This window comes from Salminus brasiliensis, chromosome 23 (assembly GCF_030463535.1).
Source record: "Salminus brasiliensis chromosome 23, fSalBra1.hap2, whole genome shotgun sequence".
Taxonomy (NCBI): Eukaryota; Metazoa; Chordata; class Actinopteri; order Characiformes; family Bryconidae; genus Salminus; species Salminus brasiliensis.
In genome coordinates, this window is record NC_132900.1 from 30,814,431 (window position 1) to 30,836,559 (window position 22,129).

At 43.1% G+C, this 22,129-nt stretch overlaps 1 protein-coding gene across 1 annotated transcript in view; it reads left to right on the forward strand.

The window, feature by feature from the left end:
• Positions 1-451: 451 nt before the first annotated feature.
• Positions 452-22,129, forward strand: part of ift80 (intraflagellar transport 80 homolog (Chlamydomonas)) — an 81,964-nt gene continuing 60,286 nt past the window's right edge. The window contains exons 1-6 of the mRNA XM_072669131.1: positions 452-619; positions 715-781; positions 1,604-1,827; positions 6,785-6,895; positions 10,287-10,355; positions 17,558-17,667. Of these exons, the coding sequence (XP_072525232.1) occupies positions 747-781; positions 1,604-1,827; positions 6,785-6,895; positions 10,287-10,355; positions 17,558-17,667 (549 nt within the window). The 5' untranslated portion in view covers positions 452-619; positions 715-746. The remainder of the gene's footprint in view (positions 620-714; positions 782-1,603; positions 1,828-6,784; positions 6,896-10,286; positions 10,356-17,557; positions 17,668-22,129) is intronic.

Genomic DNA, 22,129 nt, shown 5'->3' on the forward strand with positions numbered 1-22,129 from the left:
GAACACTAATCAAGCCTTCTGGTGTGTCTGTCTAGCTATAACTGTGTGTGTGAATGGTTTTGATTATTGATTAAAATGATAATTAATAATTGTGTTCTTGTACATTAGTCTTTAGGCATTTTTAAGCTGTGATGGGAAGTAGTTTGACCAATGGCTGATGTACAAGCTGGCATACAGACCAATCGTTGCGACGAGAGGGCGGGACTTGAATTAAATTAAAATCTCTGACATTTTGCACAGTTTAGAAATCCCCGACGCATTTTTAGATCTTAAAAACAGGACCTTTCCTGGAAAAGGAGGACGTGTAGCCCCCTCTAATATCTAATATCTAATAAAATATGACTGTCGGCGGACAAGCTCACGCCGTGAAGTATCGCGAGATAACGTTAGCCTGCGCTAGCGGCCCGGTAGTCAACGCGTTACCGTAGCAACGAGGCTTCGCTCCAGAGGGAGGAAGGGTTTCGCTAAGGTTAGCTAGCTAGCTACCCCGTCGCCTTCCACAGCTGCGTCGTTTTCTGTGTTAAAGATGCACATTTGAGGGGTTTATAGTGTCACAAACGCTCTTGAAGACGCCGAAGGAAGTTGTAGGACCCTTAAACAACACGTTTAATCTGTTTATGTAAGTTACCCAGCTACGCACGAGCAGCCTGCCTGAGTTTTTTGTGGGTCCTGGCTAAATTCACCCTCCTGCATGTCTCTCCTGGCTCTCCACAGGGTTTGGGTTTACGTCGACGCTGAAGGAGAACATGAGGTTCAAGCTCTCTCTGCTGAAGGAACCGAAACATATCCTTTTGCTATGCTATTTACCCAAGGTGACGTTTTATCTTATTGTTTGTAGCTAGCTAAAGTAAACACAATGCTCACAAAGCCCAAGAGATGCCCATAGGGCTCTTCACTATGGATATAACATGGAGTTACTGTTAGATACCCAGAATAGCAGCAGTAATGGGGACGGTAGTGATGGTCAGTGGTACACTCACATAAGAGGAGGATGGATATCTAGTGGTTAGAGCTGCGGGCTGTTGATGACTTGTAGGTTGTGGGTTCGATACCCGGGCTCGGCAAGCTGGGCCCATCACCCTCTTTGCTCCCTGGGTGTTGGAGTTGGCTGCCCACCGCTCTGGATGTGTGTGTGTGTGTGTGTGTGTGTGGTCACTGCTTCTAGTTCACTAGTGTGTGTGTGTGTGTGTGTGTTCTCTACCACAGGTCAAATACGGAGGATAGTATATAGTATAGTAAGCATTTTTACCTTTTTAAATAGATAAATGAATGAACTCTCCATCCTGGCGGGTTAATGTCCAGAAAGGATGTAAGGACATGTGCAAGAACATGCACAGGACGCTCAAACCAAATATTTAAGACCTACACCCTATAAAGCTTAGATGACCCGCATTAGGACAGTTCACCCTACGTCTGGTTTTCTGCTCACATGCCAGATCATCTTAAAATCAGACACTAGACATGCTTAAGTTTAAAACCTGAGACTAAATTGATAGAATGTGTCTGAATTGTGTTTTAACCCAGTAAAAATGGTCAAATTAATGAAACGCCGCTCTGGACGGAAAAGGAGCTCTGTTTCGGCTGTTCACCTTAACAGGTGTGCACATACACAACTGGTCAGCTGTGCGGGCTGGACCACAGCTGATGAACTGTACTCCTGCAGTGAAGACCATCAGGTTTTAAAGTGGAATCTGCTGACGAATGAGACCGTCGTGGTGGTGAAACTGCAGGACGACATCTACCCCATTGACCTGCACTGGTTTCCCAAGACTGTCGGTGGGAAGAAGCAAGCCACGGCGGAGAGCTTTGCCCTCACCAGCACCGATGGTAATCATTTCCACAGGATATTTTAAACATGTTCAAATACAGAGTGTCTCAGGAGGCGCATCACTCTGGAAGTGAGGAATGCAGCACACACCTCAGGTTCAGGCACCCATGTAGAAGCACCCAAAATCTCCTAAGCCACTTCAGACGGTTGTCTTAGTCTGCTGCTATACAAGCGTCTGATGCTACAAACCACATGCGACTACCAAAACCCCTCCTAATACTGTGACAGCAGGTGTCCTCTGCTGTTCTGAATATGGGGTAAAACCTTGTCTCTAAGACTGCTCCTCAGTTTCTCCTCTGAGTCTAATGAGCCTCTCCCCCAACTACATCGCTTAAATAGAGCACTATTTGGTTGGTTTACCTTCACTTCACTAGTCATTTTTCTTAATCCTACTACATTACATGGCATTTTAACACATGTACATGTAATAGTATAGGAAGCTCATTACTCTAAACAGTCATCTTCTTCTAAACATTGATTGCCAGTGTAGGAAATGAACAGTGCTGTGCAATTCTGTTGTACATGAGCTGATTTGCATAATGCAAATGGATCTCAGTCTGACTAAGCTGAGACGCTGTTGTCCAGTAAGTGTAAATGCATGTGGTTAAAACCTTATCACATGCAATCAGGTACTAGTCACATGACATGACTAGATATAAAAGTATTTGGACACCTCCTCATTCATTGTTTTTCTAAAATCAAGGGAATTGATCCTGCTTTTGTTGGAGTAACTGTCTCTACTGTCCAGGGATGAAGGCGTTCTACTAGATTTTGGAGTAGCATTGCTGTGAGGATTTGATTGCATTCAACAACAAGAGCGTTAGTGATGTCAGGATGTTGGATGATTACCACATCACTTCATCCCCATCTCCACAACTCGTCCCAAAAGTATTGGATGGAGCTCCACCACCATCATTTCAGAGAGCACAGTTCTTCCACTGCTCCACAGCTCAATGCTGGGGGGCTTTACACCCCTCTACTAGCCCACGCCTGGCATTAGGCAGCATGGTGCCAATAGCATTTTTCTTTTCTTTTCGAGAGTCCTATTCTATTGGCAGTTCTTCTTTCTCTACAGGGACTAGACTAAGCTGTGTAACTTAATGTAGCTAAGTGCATTCATTAGAAGGGGTGTCCGCAAACATTTGGACATGTAGTGTATAAATGATAACAACAACAGTAACAAACAAAAAATTCGCACGGTTTAGGTGAGCATTGTCCTGCCCACCTCACCAAAGGTACGAAGCACAGATAGCAGCACACCAAGCCTGGAGTAGCAATGATGGAGACCCTGTTCTTCTAATTGCAGTCAGTAATGCTTCTTTACAAAAACTGAAATCTCACCCTTATAAACACAGAAACACTACTAAATCCTACTAAACCACAAGTTAGCATGTTTATTTCTCCAGTTTAACCTATTTCCTCCTCTTCTCTGCTTAAATTACCACGTTATTTGTCCTGCTAAAATGAGTTTCTGGAGAAAGGTGCCATGAGTTATGGATTTACAGGCTCCCTCTACCTGCAGGTCAGAATTGGAAGCAACCTCAGCTCAGCCTCTCAGCTTTTTTCTATCCCTGATTTACAAAATGAAAAAAATCTCGATCTAACATAAATATGCATATTGAGCTGAGTTGCACTCAGCAGTGCTGGCTTTATAGTATGTAGTAACTGTAGTAGTTGTATTGTTAGAGGTTCTTTACTGTGTGCTATATGTGTGTTCTCCTCCTTTTGACCTCTGCGTCTCAGGCGCTTATCACATGAAGACATGGAGTGGAGACGCATGGCCATGGCAAGCGACGTGTGGTCACCACACTAATGGCAGTGTAGAGTTGCATAAACACACCCACAAACTGAAGCAGTAATTTCGTCTGGCAGTCCCCCGCTGCGATGAAAACCGTGTTCAATCTGTGGACTTTCTCTCACCCCTTTGCGCGAGGGCTCGTCCACTGACTTGTGGATGATTCTGTATTTTATATATATATATATATATATATATATATAGAAAATATAATATATAGAAAATATTAAATAATAAAATATAAAAGCTCCTACACTGGAGGAATGGTGATTTTATATAAAATCTAAGATATATATAAGATATATATATATATATATATATATATATATATATATATATATATATATATATATATATATATAAGAAGATATATATTACTATTTTGACATATATATAATTTTTATTATTAATTTGATTCACTATTGACATGAACTACTGACATAATATGTGAACATCTACAATAAAGTGATAATTACAATAATATGCTTTATTTGTATAGAACACTTCATATCAAAATGCAGCTCAAAATAAAAGAAAATATAGAACATCATCACACAAATATGAAACCAGCAAAAATATGGTAAAAAATAAATCTCTCCCCCAAACAAGCTCAGAATGAGTCCTGGACCTAAACGCTACTAGTGATCAGGTGACTTGTCATTATCATAAAAAATGTTATATCACAATATTTAAAGAAAATTTCACCACTCCACCCAGTTTAACGCCACTAATTACACTCTCTGTAATGACGCAGTGCAGATGGTCAGTGCTTTTTAAGTATGTTGTGTATCATGATTATAAAGAATTCATCACAATACGATAAAATCGTCATATCGCCCACCCCAGTCATCAGTGGTGTAGACAAATACAGAACATCTGTCAGTTACAAATGTGTTATTTCATTACTACCAGTCTGGGATTGTATTGGTGTGCAATAGCCACATGAGTTACAGTGTGGAGGTAGTTTAATAAAATTAGAAAAATTAATGCATTGAGCTGTTCGGCTCAAGACATATAAATCAAGGTGTCATCGCAGCTAGGAAACGTTTTCCTAAAGGTGTATTATCCATTAAGTGTTATTTCGAACTCCTATTACCAAAGATTAGCCTCAGCAGTTAGGACAGATGTAGTTACTGAGTAATACACCTACAGGATCACAATCCGCACGTTTTAAAATACCCCATACATTTTTATTTTGGCCAAATAATGGTGTCTTTTCAAAAACATGAGGCAGTTGAATCCCCTCCTTCACATTGACACATGATGCAGCTATGCATTTGTGTGCGTTCGTTCCTACTTGTTTACCTCCTGCTGCTGATAGTACGACTCTGCGGCCGTATTGAAGTCACACGTCTCAATACTGTTTGTTGCCCACGTGATCCGCGATATTGAGAGTTTTGACCCGTTCTTTGCTTTGATGTCGAGAGAGGCACCTATCATGGTTGTACTCCTCTCTCACGATGGAAACTTGCACACCTACCTCAAGAGCTCAAATGTCACATCTCCTTGACTTCTGCGTTCTGAAATGGTTAAAAAGAAACCACAGATGTTTGACTTTGGTGGGTGGGGGAGAAAAGCAAAAAAAAAAAAAAATCATGCAGTAACTTTAGCGGTTTGCTCCAGCCCCAGTCACTGCGTGGGCCCCTGGAGCTGTACAGATACATGTCAAACCTGGGCACGGCACTCGCTGCTGATAGACGTCGCCTACCGCCGCACCGGGGCACGGAAGGCGGCGCCTCCCTGAAAAAGCCATTGTTCGGAAGCCGACCCTTTCAGAGAAGGGCCTGAAATGTTTTGGCCTTTCTCTAGTAATCTTTTTAACATGGCGTTTCACGGCCGCTCACTGACTACCTGCTTTTCTGGGTTTGACGACGTTCACTTTTGTTTGCAGATCCAAATATAGCACTGGGAGAGAGCAGCAGCGTGCTGATTTGCAGTTTTAGGCAACCAGAAATTACATAGAACATTCCGAATTTTTTAATATGCACCGCCACAAAGTATATGGTTGGCTAGTGTCTTTGATAACTGTCTCCATGCCTGATCGCCCTCTGTCTCCAGCACAAGCGAGACTGGGCTAATCTGAGCAGCAGACGTTCAGAATTTGCTCTTCTACTTTACCTTAAAATGTTTTCCTAACAGATACCTCCAGTCAGATAGCTGTGCGTCTCAGTCGGCAGTGTGAGACTGCCCACGCTTTATCTAGTATAGCATGTCATTCCAATTGCAGCAGTAGTTTGTCTTTATTGAGGCACATTACTGATCAACACCATGATTTTGAAGCGTACAGTAAGTAAGACTGGGCTTATGAGATGTACAGGTGCTGTCCTGGAAGCGTGTTGATGGTTTAATTTCGATATGAGCTACATCAGACTGCATTTATTTGGATCAGGTCATATTCTCAGCTCATAGTGGTGCAGTAGGGGTGGGCGATACGACGATATTTAATCAAAATTGTAAGATATTTTGTTATTGTGAAACACTACATGCATTTCTTTCTGTTTATTATAATTTATTTCTAATTGAACTCTAATTTAACCTATTTGAAAGGATGACCAATTATTACTAGTAATGCCCCCAACACAGGACACAGTCTCCTCCATGTGAAGCCAGCTCTCGCCCCTTTTCGAACTGCTGTTGAGGAGGAAAGCGCAACTCCCCGGCTCTTGATATACAACTGCTAACAGATACCTGTGCTGATCAGCACCACACTAGGAGTGCTGTGGGGAGGAAGTGCCATCAACCCACCCCTAAGAGAGCAAGGCCGGTTGTGCTCCCTCTGGCTCCGGCTGCTGATGGCAAGCAGCATGACCCGGGATTCAGGCATGGGATCCTCAGATCATAGTGGCAGCGCCTTAGTCTACTGGACCTACTGGACCATGCTTTTCTGAGTGTACCGTAGACTCTCCTCAGTATGGGGGAGTATTGGAATAGCAGTTTTTAGGGATCTGCTGCTACAGATGCATTTTGTCTTCCTGTCAGAATATCATGATCAGTATCATGTATGGTGTAATTGTCTTTAATATTGATGTCATATTTTTACCACATCGCCCAGCCCCACTTTGTACATATTTGGCTGTAAGAGTGTAGAAAAGACTGACGTTTCACTACAGTAATAACTGATTTTCCATTCTGAACATGTGTTGGTTTATGTTACCCTTTAGGTAAGTTCCATTTGATCTCTAAGACGGGGCGCATTGAAAAGAGTGTGGAGGCTCACCGAGGAGCTGTGCTGGCAGGTCGCTGGAACTACGATGGAACTGCTCTCATCACAGGTCAGTCCTGGTACTGGTGCTGTTTAGATCTTTCAGTAGACACACATCTGCATGAATATAATATTTCCATGTAATTCTTACATTCAACAACCAACATCAGGGTGTGATTTAAGGGGGGTTATGTTTTAGGCTGTTTTAGGAAACTCCTCTGCTGCCTCTGGTTTCTAATCTGTTTTATTCATACAGGCTATGGCTCTGGTAAACCCGCTTCAAGCAAAGAAATATAAAGAATTAAAAAAATCTGACTTCAATCTTTCAGGTTTTGGTCACAATATCTCGTCACACAGCACTCTACGTCACATGGGGTCTCATTGTAGAGAGAGCTGAGACTGTTGACTTTATATTTAGATATGACATGTGGGTATTATCTTATATGCAGGTCCCTTTAAAACGATATGCAAATATGGAGACTTCAGAGGGTTACGTTAAGTTAATTGGATGTGCCTAGCTAACAAATGACAGCCAGCTATTTTGTGCTGTCGTATCTTATTTTTAAAGACTGACCCTCAATATTAATCAGTGATGAAAAAAAAATTACAGTTTGCAATAAAAATACTCGCTTTAACAATATGGGCAGGTATGAGTTTGAATCCAGGTTAATCTGATGATTTATGAGGGCGTTCGACACGTTTGCAAGGCAAAATGTCATGTATACAGTATGTATGTGTGTGTGTGTGTGTGTGTATATATATATATATATATATATATATATCTCCAGGCATCTCCCAGGAGATAACACGATGATGTACAAGAGGGATCATTGTGGGAAAAAATATTTCTCAGCTTTTATACACATTTGAACAAAAAGTGGCATGTCCAAAATTATTCATACCCTTCTCAATAATTAATAGAAAAGCCTTTATTGGCTATTACAGCAATCAAACGCTTCCTGTAATTGCTGACCAGCTTTTTGCATGTCTCCACTGGTATTTTTGCCCATTCATCTTTAGTGATGAGCTCCAACTCTTTGAGGTTCGAGGGTCTCCTTGCCATCACCCTGATCTTTAGCTCCCTCCACAGATTCTCAATTGGATTCAAGTCAGGACTCTGGCTGGGCCACTGCAAAACATTAATGTTTTTGTCTGCTAACCATTTCTTCACCACTTTGGCTGTGTGTTTTGGGTCGTTGTCGTGCTGAAATGTCCACCGGTTCCCAAGGCCAAGTTTCTCTGCAGACTGCCTGATGTTGTTGTTGAGAATCTTGATGTATTGCTCTTTTTTCATGGTGCCATTTACTGCGATCAAGTTCCCTGGTCCATTGGCTGAAAAACACCCCCAAAACATTAGGTTCCCACCACCATGTTTGACAGTGGGGATGGTGTTCTTAGGGTTGAAGGCTTCTCCTTTTTTACGCCAAATGGTGCATACATCATTGTGGCCAAACAATTCAATTTTTGTTTCATCTGACCATAAAACAGAACACCAGAAGTCTTCTTCTTTGTCCAGATGAGCATTTGCAAAGGTCAAGCGGGCTTTTCTGTGCCTTTTCTGGAGAAGTGGTGTCCTCCTTGGCCTGCGTCCGTGGAACCCAGCAGTGTGCAGTGTCCGTTGAACTGTCTGCCTTGAGATGTCGCCACCAGCAGAGTCCAGATTCACCAGGATGGCCTTGGTGGTGATCCTTGGATTTTTCTTCACCTCTCTCACTATTCTCCTGGCCAGCACAGGTGTCACTTTTGGCTTCCGACCACATCTTCTGAGATTTTCCACAGTGCGGAACTTCTTGTATTTTTTAATAATACTTTGCACTGTAGCCACTGGAACTTGAAAACATTTTGATATGGCTTTATAGCCCTTTCCTGACTTGTGAGCGGCCACAATGCACAGCCGCAGGTCCTTCGTGAGCTCCTTTGTCTTAGCCATGACTGTCCACAAACCAACTGCAGAGAGCTGCTGTTTTTCTCCTGTTGAGTTGATTAAAACAGCTGTTCCCAATGAATCAGGGTAATTAGGATGCTTTAAAACAGCTTGGACTATTTGGAATAGTATAGAACTTTGGATTTTCCCATATACTGTGACAGTTTTCAAAGGGTATGAATAATTTTGGACATGCCACTTTTTGTTCAAATGTGTATAAAAGCTGAGAAATACTTTTTCCCACAATGATGCCTCTTGTACATCATCGTGTTATCTCCAGGGAGATGCCTGTGTCGTTTCAAGGCAAAAATATAACTTCTGGTTAAATAAAAGTAAATTTAAGTCAAACTTTGCCAGGGTTATGAATACTTTCGGGCATGACTGTATATATATATATATATGAAAGAAATTTCATAAGATAATGATTAGGAAACAGAGTGTACAATCCCTTCTCATTTACCCCCTCCAGGAGTTTCATGACCTAAACATGTTTAATCTTAAATGTGAGCAAACGTGACAGTGGGCTGATGGGTAGATGATTGATTCTGAGATAAGACTTTTAGACATAGTCTTTTCTCTGAGTTCAAACAGAGACTGAAAACCACACAGAAACACTGTAGGTGTTGAGTATGTCAGGGTGTAGCTTTTAGTCTTTTTTTTTTTTTTTCCTTTTCTTTATCTTTCCTTCTTTTAGCTTCTGAAGATGTGTGCCTATGAGCTGAGCTCAGTGTGCACAAGACGATATTCAGATTTACGGCTGTAGAGTTCAGAGGGTGCCCTGTGAATTTGTGTGGTTGTTTAAAGTTTCAGGACACAGACCGGTCCTAATTAAGGGTGTGTTTATAGTTTATAGTAGTTTGGTTCCGTTTGTCCGGACCAGGCAAGACAATCATGCATTGTTACATTTTGGTTCTGGTTTGATTTGCTGACATATCTGAATCAAAATTAGGAGGGAAAATGTAATGTATGACATATGCATGACAGAAGGCTGTAGAGGTCTGCACAAGGCAGGTGAGTGCATGGTTCCTGCATGATCCACACAACAACTAGCAGATAAAAATCTAAAGATCTGACCTTTGGACTATTACATCTGGCTTATTAAACCACATAATCTTGATATCAATATTAAACATGCTGATAATTCACACGTTACTTTGTTTACCTCCACGGAACACCGTACGCTAAAGCTGTAAAATGTAACGTTACTGTGGCTGCGTCCTAAAAGCAACCACACTAATGCAGTTCTAATGGTGGCTAGTTCTGAAACACTATGTAGTGTGGTATTGTGTGGTTTGGGACACAGCCCCGCTAAACTGAAGCTTCAGACAGAAGACGTTAAAGCACAGAAACAGACTCACCCATGCTCACCTCTAGCTCTTAAATGTAGGCCTTCTTACAGGTGTTTATTTACTTCTCAACACGTACAGTCCAGCTGCACAGAGAACTCGTCAATTGTGTGCATCGATTATACCTGTATCATCTAATTTGATAAAGACACTCTTTAACGCTGCATTTCTGACCTTTCTTGTCCTTCTAGCTGGTGAAGATGGACAGATCAAGATCTGGTCTAAAAGTGGGATGCTGAGGTCCACTTTGGCCCAACAAGGTATGCACCACATATTGAGCTATTTAAAGTTGCACCCATTGCAGACACAGATGTGCAAATGCACACACACACACAGTGTGTCTAGGCCCTGTAGAGAAGTACTGGTAATAGAATAGGACTCTCTGGAGCAGATAAATGAACATAAACTTCTCCAACATCCTGACCTCACTAACACGCTTGTCACTGAATTCAATCACATCCTCACAGCAACGCTCCTTCAAAAAATATTAGAAAGCCTTCTTCCCTGGACAGCAGAGCCAGTTGACCCAACAAAGGCAGGAACAACTCTTTTTATTACCCTTTATTATGGAAGAAACCATGAATGATCATGTGTCCCAATACTTTTGTCATTATAGTGGATCTTGGTTGTGGAACTCCTAGACTGCGGTTGAGTATATTGAGTGGGCCTGAAATAGCAAGCAAGCTTTTTATGATGTCATAGATCATAGTATATGACCTTTCCATATGAAAGTGTGTTAATGCTGTACTCTAGTGGACATTAAGCCATTACAATAGGGTCAAGCTTACTCCAGCACTGAAGCCTTTTTCAGTTGACATAATCACCACGTAACTCATTACTGATGAGTACACTATAAATTATTAAAGAATCAGAACTACAGTTCATCTGCCACTGGAATCCATCTGTTTAATGGATTATGTGTGTTCTAGGTAACGGCTATTTTGGTCCTCTCCTTCATTAGCGAAACGAGAGGGATAGTATGAAGAATGGAGAGCGAGTTTGTAAATGTACAGGAGAGCAACGTACAGCAAACCCACTAAAGGACTCTACAAATGTTGATATTTGTCCAACATGCAGTGCGTCTCACTAAAGGGGACCACAGGTTTTCTTGGAATTGTCAGTCAGCCCCCGGAAATATTTAATAAACATGTATTTATTTGTTACAATGATTTGGGCATTTTAAATTAGCTAATAAGATGCTTGTGAAAGTCAGTAAGTAAGTCATAGAAACACACAATATACACAGATCAGCCTTTACATTAACACCACCTCTCCAGTGTTGAGTAGGTCCTGATCTGATCATTCGAGGTGTAGACTCCACCAGATCTCTGAAGGCGTCTCTGTGGTATCCTGCACCAGGACTAATGTTAGCAGCACATTCTTTAAGCCCTGTATGTTGTGAGGAGGGGCCTTCATGAGCATCAGTGAGCCTTAGGTGCCCATGACCCTGTCGCCGGTTCACAGGTGGTTCTTTCCTGGAGCACTTTTGGTAGGTACTGACCACTGCATACCAGAAACACCCCACAAGCCCTGCCTGTCTGATGTTTTGGAGATGTTCTGGATATGTTCTGTCCCAATCGTCTAGAACATCACAGCTTGAGCTTTGTCAAAGTCGCTTGACCGTTTTTCTTTTAAAAAGACTGCCAAATATATCCAGCCCTTGCCAGGAGCCACTGTAGATGAAGATAATCAATTTCACTTCACTTGTCAGTGGTGATAATGTTCACACCCCTTCTAATGAGTAAATTCAGCTGCCGACACAGATGTTCAGCAGCAGTTGCACAGCTTGTGTAATCTCCATAGAAGAGCATTGCCAATAGAACGGGGCGCTTTGGAGCACCGTGCCCAGTGCCATGTGTTGGCTAGAGGACCATAAAGCCTCTAGCTTTGGTCTGTGGAGCAGTGGAGCTGTTTTCTCTGGAGGTTATTCACTTGGCGTCTCTCTACAGGCTGTACACTGCTCTAGACCGTTTGATTCATCGTTGCTCACCGAACCCCTGATTGGGATCATCATTATAGCATTACAGCGGTTCTGATTGGCTGTACTGCCAGACACACTCTGCCTCGTCATCACATATTTCCGCCACCACTTTTCCCATTTCTCTTTCACCAATGAACTTATTGATAAACATGTCCACCTCTTCCAAGCCTTTTACTCAGAGCTTCATTAGCATGGCAGAAACCACGCCCTTTGGCTAGACGTTGGGGTGTCCTTTCCTGACTCTATGGTGCAAATGCAGTTCAAGTAGCTTTAATGTGAGAACGAGCCAACATCAGTTGTTTGCAGAGCACGTTTGTCTTGTAGCTCAGCGCGAGTGTCATGCTTTAAGCGCTACCTCACTCTGACACTCTGACTAGATGATTTAGGATGACAATCATCTCCAAAATTACTCACTGGCTCAGAGCTAGCGCGAGACCATTAGGGCGTAATGTTGGATCCCGTCGCGAAGTGCATGAATGCGCCAGTTCCATTTCATTAAAAGCACCATAAAGTTTCAAAGGTTTATTGGAGTGGAGTTTTATTAAATGCCATAAAACGATGCTTAATGATACAGTTCTCTCTTTAGTTAAAGGCGCACATATGCTTCACTTATTAATTGTTTCATCGTGGCGTTGAAATCTTGAACGCTCTCGTTCGTGTCATCAGAAGCTTCTGGACCGGTCCCTTTATCGCCAGTGTTCGAATGATCATAATTGGGATCCATGTTTTCACAACAAGTCATGGTGCACAGTAATACTTAGACCAGATGACAATGCTGTAAAATCCTGTCTGCAGCCAGGCGATGGTGAATTTCCCCTGGGTTTTTTCCTCGTGAAAGAGCGTGTTTGGAGAACAGTGTTCAGGGTGTGTTTATATGTGTCGTTCGTTTCCTTTGTCCAGGATAAAATCTTATTGGTTGCAAAATTCTGGGAATTTTTGAAGTTGGGAAATGTACCTATGGGAATTAACTGGAATTAATAAGAATAAAATGGGAGAAAAAGGTGAGAAACGTACATACAGGTGGTAAAAAAAAATCTACTAAAGCATAATCTTGGCTAAAATTATTAGATATGAGACCAAAACTGCTCCTCAATCCCAGGCACATCACACACTGCAGGGCTAGTGAGACCACACCCCCTGCATTCACTGTCCATTCCTCCATCACATGTATAGCACATGTCCAGATGATCTCTAGAAACCAGACACTCACCACTACTGAAAGCACACATTTGGACCAATCATCTTCCTAAAGTCAGGTCATATTTTTTTATTTTTATTGACATTAATTGCACTGAAACATTTAAGCAGCTACATGCTGTATAATCTCACAGCTGCTCATTATCCACTAAATCAGAAAAGCTTAATAAGCAATTTCTTTTGAGACTAGTTTACCAAGGCTAGGAATTGTTATGCCTTTGTGCCTGCTGTTGACAAAAAATGCTGCATTGATGATAGTATATGATATAGTTTCCTTAAATGATCCTATATTTCCTATTATTTTCAATAAATTCTCATGAATACCCGAAGTTCCCGAAATTCCCATTGAAAGTTCTCGAGCTAAGCAAAGTTCCCATGGAAAGTTACTGGTAACTTACTGGAAATGTATCAGAATTTCTCCACCCCTTTGCAACCCTAACTAGAGCACACCAACCAACTAGTCCAGAACCAACCCCAACTTTCTGAAGTTGCAGTCATTTTTAGAACGTTCTGAAGAACAACGGTCTATGGCGCACCGGTCAAACACCACCCAACACAACAGCAGATAAGAAAAGACCTGCATGTTTTAAGCCCTAATCAGACGAGAGTAGATTTACATGGGGTCCTGGGGTAATTCCCACTTTCACAGGAGCTCCTCTGCGAGTTCATTCCTGTCCAGATTGACCAGGTTTGTGTTTTTCTCTGCTGTCCACTGAGGAAATTATGTCACAGACTAAATTACCTGCTGTATTTCACTGAACTGAACTGAACTCGTTGCTCATCTGATGATTTTAGACCCGTCCGGATTCACATCTCTGTATTTTTCCAGGCAGGAGAAACAGGTTTTTGGCTGCTTAGTCTCGCGGAAAAGTTTCCGAATCGCTAAAGAAAAAACTGCAAAATTAAGACAGACCTGGCTTTATTTTCCACTGGAGCAGCAAGCAGCAACTTACAAGATTACTCGTATTACAGCGTTGGGCCAATGTAGTGTTAGGAGTCTTACCCAAGGAATGTAGCACAGCATAGTCACCCAGACCAGGAATCGAACCCCGGTCTGCCACCTGGTGTAGGAGCTCACTGGCAGGTATTATAACAGATATCTGTTGAGCCACACCAACCACTGCACCTCATATCATGTTCAGTGTTTAGTCACTTGAGGATTTCTTTGCATCCCCTGACTTTTGCTCTTTAATAAAGGCTAATATGCCACCAGTAAATGGATTACTGCTTTTATAAAACAGGGAAAACTTGACACATAAAAGTAAATGACATAATTAAAGCGTGCGACCGAGTGAGTGTATGTGGAGTATTTTATAATGGCTTCAGTCTAGTTTCAAAACCGAAACCTTCTGTTCAGTAATGACAGATTCAGAACTCTGATGATCAAACATGGCCAAACAAACAGCGTGGTCGCAACAGCATCTGAAATTCAGCTTTCTTCACACACTAAATAAAGTGGGCAAAGAGGAGACAATGGTTCATTCTGTGTTTGGTCCTCATTACACTCGTACTTCAATCAAACCACACCAGAGTTTGTTTGGAAGGCAGAGACCAGCCTGCTCAAACCGCACTAATGGTTAGTTCAGAATTGGCAGGTTTGGTTCAGTGTTGCTGCAGTGTGTTGTGAGGTATTCCTCCGAACCATCATTAGACATTTCTGTGGTTTATGGTGATTCTGTGCGACAGTAGCCTTTCTGTCAGTTTGGACCAGATGAGGCAGCCTTCATTGGCCAGCACCCTGTCTCCACTGTTGGTAGGTCCTCACTGCTGTTAACTGGGAACCCCCCAAAAGCCCCCCAGTTACCGTCAGTTATGTTGTGCACCTGTTACGAGATCTATGATGGTCATAATGTTTTGGCTCAATGACGTACGGTGTCTTTTACATACACTCTCACAATACACTACACTATATGTACAAATGTTTGTGGACACCCCAATAGATTAGGACTATCTGGAGCAGATCAACATCATGAACCTATTGGCACAATGTTGCCTAATGCCAGGCGTGGGCTAGTAGAGGGGTATAAAGCCCCCCAGCATCGAGGAGCTGTGGAGCAGTGGAAGAACTGTGTTCTCTGGAATGATGGTGGAGGAGCTCCATCCAGTACTTGAGTTATGGAGTTGGGGATGATGAGGTGGGGTGGTGATCATCATCCAACATCTTGACCTCACTAATGAATGCTCTTGTCGCTGAATGCAATCAAATCCTCCAAAATCTAGTAGAAGTCTTCTTCTCTGAACAGTAGAGACAGTTACTCCAACAAAAGCAGAAAAAACAACGACTGAGCAGGTGTCCCAATACTTTTGTCCGTATAGTATATTTCAAATGGTGGTTTGAGTGATGGCATAGAAGAACCCCTTTTGCACCATAAAGTCCTATAAACTATGTTTGTAATAGAGATGGCTGTGAAGAACATCAAGCTGAAGGTTCTTCAGTACTCATCTGAAGTTCTCATTAGGGTTCTTTTTGTCTTGTTGGGTCGTTGTGTCCCCCCCCCCCCCCCCCCCCTCATTTCCAGTTGTGCTTCCTCTCCCCTTCTCTGCAATGATCCTTCTCTTGGGCGGAGTCTCAGGTACAGCTGGGGGCCATTGGTGGGTTATGGGAGTGATGATGTAACCCTGACACATTTGGGAGAGAAGGGAGAACGGGAAAGAAAGAGAAAGGGAGGGGTCGGAGAGGCAGGGGGAGAGCAGAGGGAACTCATCACCCAGCCTGCTCCCTTTGCCTTCTGTCAGCCCAGGACCATGTGACCTCTTGGCATTTGTGCAAAACCACAAGCACCTGGAGCAGGGTTAAATGTCAGTCTCTCTCTCTCTCTCTCTCTCTCTCTCTCTCTCTCTCTCTCTCTCTCTCTCTCTCTCTCTCAAACGTCTTGCTCCAGCCAGGTTTCTCTTACTTAGCTGCCTCTCTTCATGTGGTGTGTTCTGATGTGTGCAGTGCTGCTCTGCTCTTTGCATTCCTCCAGGCTACAGCGGTGTGCTTTTTCCTGTACCAGCACAAAACAGCACAGGTTGTGAAGTTCACTGTTATGTGAATGAAATCCTCTTTTAATAAGCCTGTCATGTGAAACTCTCTGGGCTGGACGATGTTGCCAAAATGTATTGATTTATTGATATTTTCGGAACACGTAATGGTATCAGATGATATTTAAGGTAATATATAGAAGGAATGAACCCATGCTTCCTAAGCACTGGTGTACTGAACTCTATGTAGCAGTTTTACCCTAACTCAGCAGCTTCAGGATCACGGTGCTGCTCCACTGACTGTATCAGGGAGGACAGCGTCTCTAGCGCTGCTACTCCGGGCTCGGAGCGCTGCTAACTGCACTATGGAGCTCTGGTGAAGCGAGCAGGACGGCGCTCTCCAGAACTGTGAGCGTGACGCTGCGTAACCCATAGAGTCATATTAGTGTACAATCCTGTAGTATTACTCTACCGCCTCAGTCCACATGCTGCTCTACCTTTCAGTGACGCTTCTGGAGCTCTCTCAGCTTGTCCAGAAATGCATGTGTACAGCTGTACATGAGGGGGCACTGACATGGTGATTTGTATTTACTGCAGTGGAATAAAAGCGAAGCGCACGCTCAACTGTAGAGGGAGCCCTTCTATATACTCACCATTTACTTGGTGAGTCCAGTGTTTGTTAACAACGTTAGCCTAGCGTCTCCCGTTGTAAACTAAAAGAGCAAGCAGTACACAGCAAGCATTTAGTCTTGGCTGATTGACAGCATCTAGGGTAAGTTCAGCACATTGCGTCCTGCCTGCTGTTTTAGTCATTAACAGTATATAGTGCTACACTATATGGACTAAAGTATTGGGACACCCACTCATTCAGTGTTTCTTTAGAATCAACAGACTTAAAAAGAGTTTATCCTGCTTTTGTTGGAGCAACTGTCCCTGCTGTCTGGGAAAGAAAGCTTACTAATAGAATTAAGAGGAGAATTGCTGTGAGGATTTGATTGCATTCAGCGAAAAGTGCATTAATAAGGTCATGATGCTGGATAAACACCACTCCATCTCATCCCCAACTCCCCAACACATCCCCAAAGTATTGGATGGAGCACCATCCACCATCATTCCAGAGAACACAGTTCTTCCATTGCGCCACAGCTCAATGCTGGGGGGCTTTATACCCCTCTTAGGCATGGTGTCCACAAACATTTGGACATTAAATGTGTATGTGCCTGGGTTAATGACTTACAGTATGTACATGTTATACCATTCTCTCTCTCTCTCTCTCTCTCTCTCTCTCTCTCTCTCTCTCTCTCTCTCGCCCTGCTACAGGATCTCCTGTGTACTCTGTGGCTTGGGGTCCAGACTCCGACAGGATACTTTACACATTTGGCCGCCAGCTCATCATCAAACCTCTACAGCCGAGCTCCAAAGTTCTGCAGGTAACACGCGAAATAGTAGGCATGGGCCAGGCTGGCGACTCTGAAGTGCTAGTGTTCGAACCAGTGCCACCAGTGAGCCACTTAGTAAGTTGGGTATTTACTAAAGCAGGTCAAGGTGAGGAGCAGAAGGAGCCTTAACTGCTGTCATTACTGCATTATGCTGCTCTGGAAGCTTACGTACTGGCTTATGAAGATGATTTAAACAGTGAACAGCTTGAGTGGAGTCCAGTCTGATGCTGCAGCAGCAAAGCCTTAAGACTTGATAAGTTAAGAGTCTGGCATTAAATCCAGCCAGTCCTCCAGTCTTCAAACACTGCAGTTGAAAGCGGGGAGAAATGGACAGGAGTGGGACTGAACACTCTGGCATAGTCACACTGTATGCTAAGGGTAATGTGGAGTTCACGCCGTGTTTTCATTGGAACGAGCTGATTCTGACCTTCAGTTAATCATCCTGATCAAAGTACACTATGGCCTCTTTTCCACTGCAGGGCCAAATTCTTACTAAGGCTGTGCTGGTGCGGACCCATTAGATCGGTTTTGTGCTTTAGTGCTTTAGTCTTGCGCTACATTTTCTGGGCTAATGTAGCAAGTGCACAATAGCTAGCTTTACCTTTTGGTATCAGCTGTATATGCCCGTGTAGCAACGACAATATTATACCGTTTAACTTGCAAAATGTGAATCACTTATTAGCTTATAAGTTAAACAATTTAATATTGATAGTTATATAAATAAATACAAAGATAAATAGCAACGCTTTATCGAAATAAAAACGATTTTATTTTATTTTATTTCATTTTTATATTTCATATACCAATGGAACAGCCGGGGGGATGGGATGTAGCTATCTAACTCACTAAGCTAAGTCACGTAATTCTATTAGCATAGTTTGGTAAATAATGCTGGAAGAATCCACTGTGAAACAAGCTTTGATGAGGTTTGATGCCTCATGTGTGACACCTTATGTCCACTAGAATGCATTTAGCACTGTACTAACGGATAGCTGTAGCAGTGGTTCTGGCATAAAAAGAGCGTATACGGTCATAATATCATCAGAGTTTGCCTCGTGAAGGTAATGCTAGTGAGCCATAGTAGTGCTGTTGGACGAGCCATGATTTGATTGCATCCATTCAGCGACAAGAACATTAGTGAGAGTCCTATTCTATTGGCAGTACTTCTCTACAGGACTAGACAAGCTAGTATGTGTGCATTTGCACATCTGTGTCTGCAATGGGTGCACCTTAAAGTAGCTGAATGCATTCATTAGACGGGGTGTCCACATACTTTTGGACGTAAAGCGTACGTCTTGGTACGGGTCGTAATAATTGCAGTGGGCTTCTTTTGTTCCACATCATGCAGCTCTAACATCTGTGTACGCTCTCTTGTCAGAGCTTTGAAAGCTTGACATTGCAGCGAGTGTGTGCTTGTACGTGTGTGTGTGTGTGTGTGTGTGTGTGTTTATTGTTGTACTGGGTGCTGAACTGCACCAGAGGCCTTGAATAAACAGGCCAGGGTTTAAGCAGGACTCTCCCAGCCCACCCCTCCCTGAGCAGCAGCTGTCAGCGTGTGGAAGCCCTCCCTTGCATGCCCCCATGATCCCTCCCCTGCTCCCTGGCTCACCTAAGCCCAGGGAAAGCCCTGGATGGGCCGGCGGCGTGGGGGCAGAAGTCACAGCCAGGCCAGATACACACTCAACGCTAACACAGCCCCATCAACACTAATACACTTATCAACCTGAGAACGTGAGGCATGCTTTGGGAAGCGGCTATTGAGAGGATTCAGGAGCTGGATGTTTTCGGTGAGGTAACCACACGTGGAGGACATCGCAGGGTCCCCAGCTCCACCACACCAGATAACAGGAGCCTGTGCCAGCGGCAGCTGTGGCCAGTGACAAGCTCTGAGGTCCTCGGGTCTCCAGCTCCGATGCACAAGCTAACAGACGTCTGTGCTGGGGTCGTGAGCCATCCTATCCCCCCGGATACATCCTATCCCATCTGACGTCATCTAACAGAAGGACCATTTAGGACCCAATATGTTAGCCAGCCGATGTAGCTAATATGCTACTCGTGAGCCAACTGAGCTGGACCCCCCCTTGACTGTATTAGCAGGCATGCTAATGGTTAGCCAGCCGAGTTGCCCCCCCCTCCCCCCTTCACAGTGTTTTATTTTTTTTTTATTGCTTAATTATTTAATTTGGATCCAAATTATCTGCTGATCTTGCATAGACTTACATAAATTTGCATATCGGTCGATACCTGACACCAGTCTGATACCTTTGCTGAATTAATAAACCGTGTACCTCACCATGTGGGAAAGACTTAAGGCATCAGGATTGACTTAAACATTACTTTATATAATATAACAAATGAACGCAGATATAAATGTACTAAATTACCATTTGTCATTTATTTATTTGCACATTTAGTGCAGTCTCACACCAGCAAATTGAAGTGAAAGGATCAATTCCATGGATCGGTCTAATTATTTATCCGATATCCGATTCAGCTCATTAATAATAATGATAATATTGATAATATTGGGACCGATATCCGATCCTAATATCGGATCGGTGCACCCCTATTTGAAACTGCTGCTTATCGAATGGGCCTAAGCTTTGGTGGTCCACCAGGTCTTGCACGATTGTCCCTTTTTCTCTGTATCTTTACAGCAGTTTTTAAACTCCAGTTTTGGAAACTCCAATTCATTCCAATTATTCCCCTTTGATTTTCCCCTTTCTTATGAAAGTGGACCATTTCGTGTCTAATCTCAGAAATATCTTGGATTTCGTTTTGACTGGCAGTGGAATAAAGCCATGCCTTTTGGTTGCTTTTAGTTGAGGTTAGGGTTAGGTTTAGGGTTAGGCTCTTTATCCAAATATATACACATACTTGGATGACCCTGTGCCCTAGTATTGTATAAAAACAAACCTGTGTGTGTGTGTGTGGAAGGAACAGGGTGTTTGGGTGTATATCACAGGAGTCATCACAGTGTGGGATATGTTGTTGTTTTTTTTGTGTCCGTTAACTTGGGTGTGGATGTACTTCGCGCTCCGTAAGTTAGCACGCTAATATGAACTGAGTGCATTATTGGAGCCCTGTCTTTAATATGAGAGAGAGAGGGGGGTCCTGAGGCATGAAAGTGGAGCGCGACCCCCTTCCTCTTGGCCAACTCCGAAACGAACACATTGCTCTGTTTCCAATTACAGCAAGTCGGAACAATTACCGTAACAGAGAACAGGCCGGCTGATCTGTCAGCTGTTTCAGCGCATGTCTTGCAGAGCGTCCCTCGCTTTATTCTCATTCAGCTTCTCTCTCTCTCTCTCTCTCTCTCTCTCTTTTTATCCTTATCCTCGCTCACTTCTCACACCACTGTTACAGGCATGGTTCCACACAGAACCAAAACAGGTTCTTCTTTGGCCTTTTAAGAGTTCTCAACAAAGCAGCATTATGGGAGAATTTCTTGCTCCTGGGTTCCCCCTACAGTTGGGAAATGGACAGTTTGGACGCTTTACACATGCATCTGTGGACAAGCTGAAAGACACAGCAGCATCACTGAAAGGTCAAGAAGCATGTGGACTGAGGCGGTAGAGTCATAATAAAGGATTTTTCACTTATATGATCACCTAAAACGACAGGACAGCACCCAACTCTTCTGATTGAATGAATGACCTTCATTCTGTCACAGTAACCTCCTACTGTTTTGACTGTGGCGACATTTTAAAGGCTAGTTTGGATCAGTTTGGATCAAGCGTGTATTATTATTATTCAAAATCGAAGAAGCTGTTTATCAGAAATTTCACGGAAAGTATGAACATGTGTATCCCGGGGAAATACCATTTAAAGGCTGCACGTGTGAATAATGCTAGTGTGAATAAAGCTGCCGTAGTAGTAGTAGAGTAGTACAGTGTTATCCTCTCTGCTGTCTCAATTTTGCACTGGCGTTCATTTTTGGGAGGAGGGCGATCCAAACCAGATGGTTGCAGATGATGTGAGGATGGACTTTTTGGTAATTGCTGTGTAGAACTGGATCATCAGGATCTGAGGCAGGTTGAATTTCATCCGCAGGCTTAGGAAGAGCATCTTCTGCTGTGCTCTCTGGCAGTAATTAGATGAAAATCTGCAGGAACTTGGATCTCCAGGAGCAGGTTGGCGAGCACTGGGTTAGAGGGACAGTTTTCCCCAGTGGTATGAGTATTGCAAAAGCAAATACACCACATGTCCATATGTTTGTGGACACTCCTTCTACTGAAGGCATTCAGCGACTTTAGGTTGCACCCATTGCTGACACAAATGTGCAAATGCACACACACAGCTTGTCTAGTCCCTGTAGAGAAGTACTACCAATAGAATAAGACTCTCTGGAGCAGATAAACAAACATTAGCCTATTGGCACCATGCTGCCTAATGCCAGAGGGGTATAAAGCCCCCCAGCATTGAGCTGTGGAGCAGTAGGAGAACTGTGTTC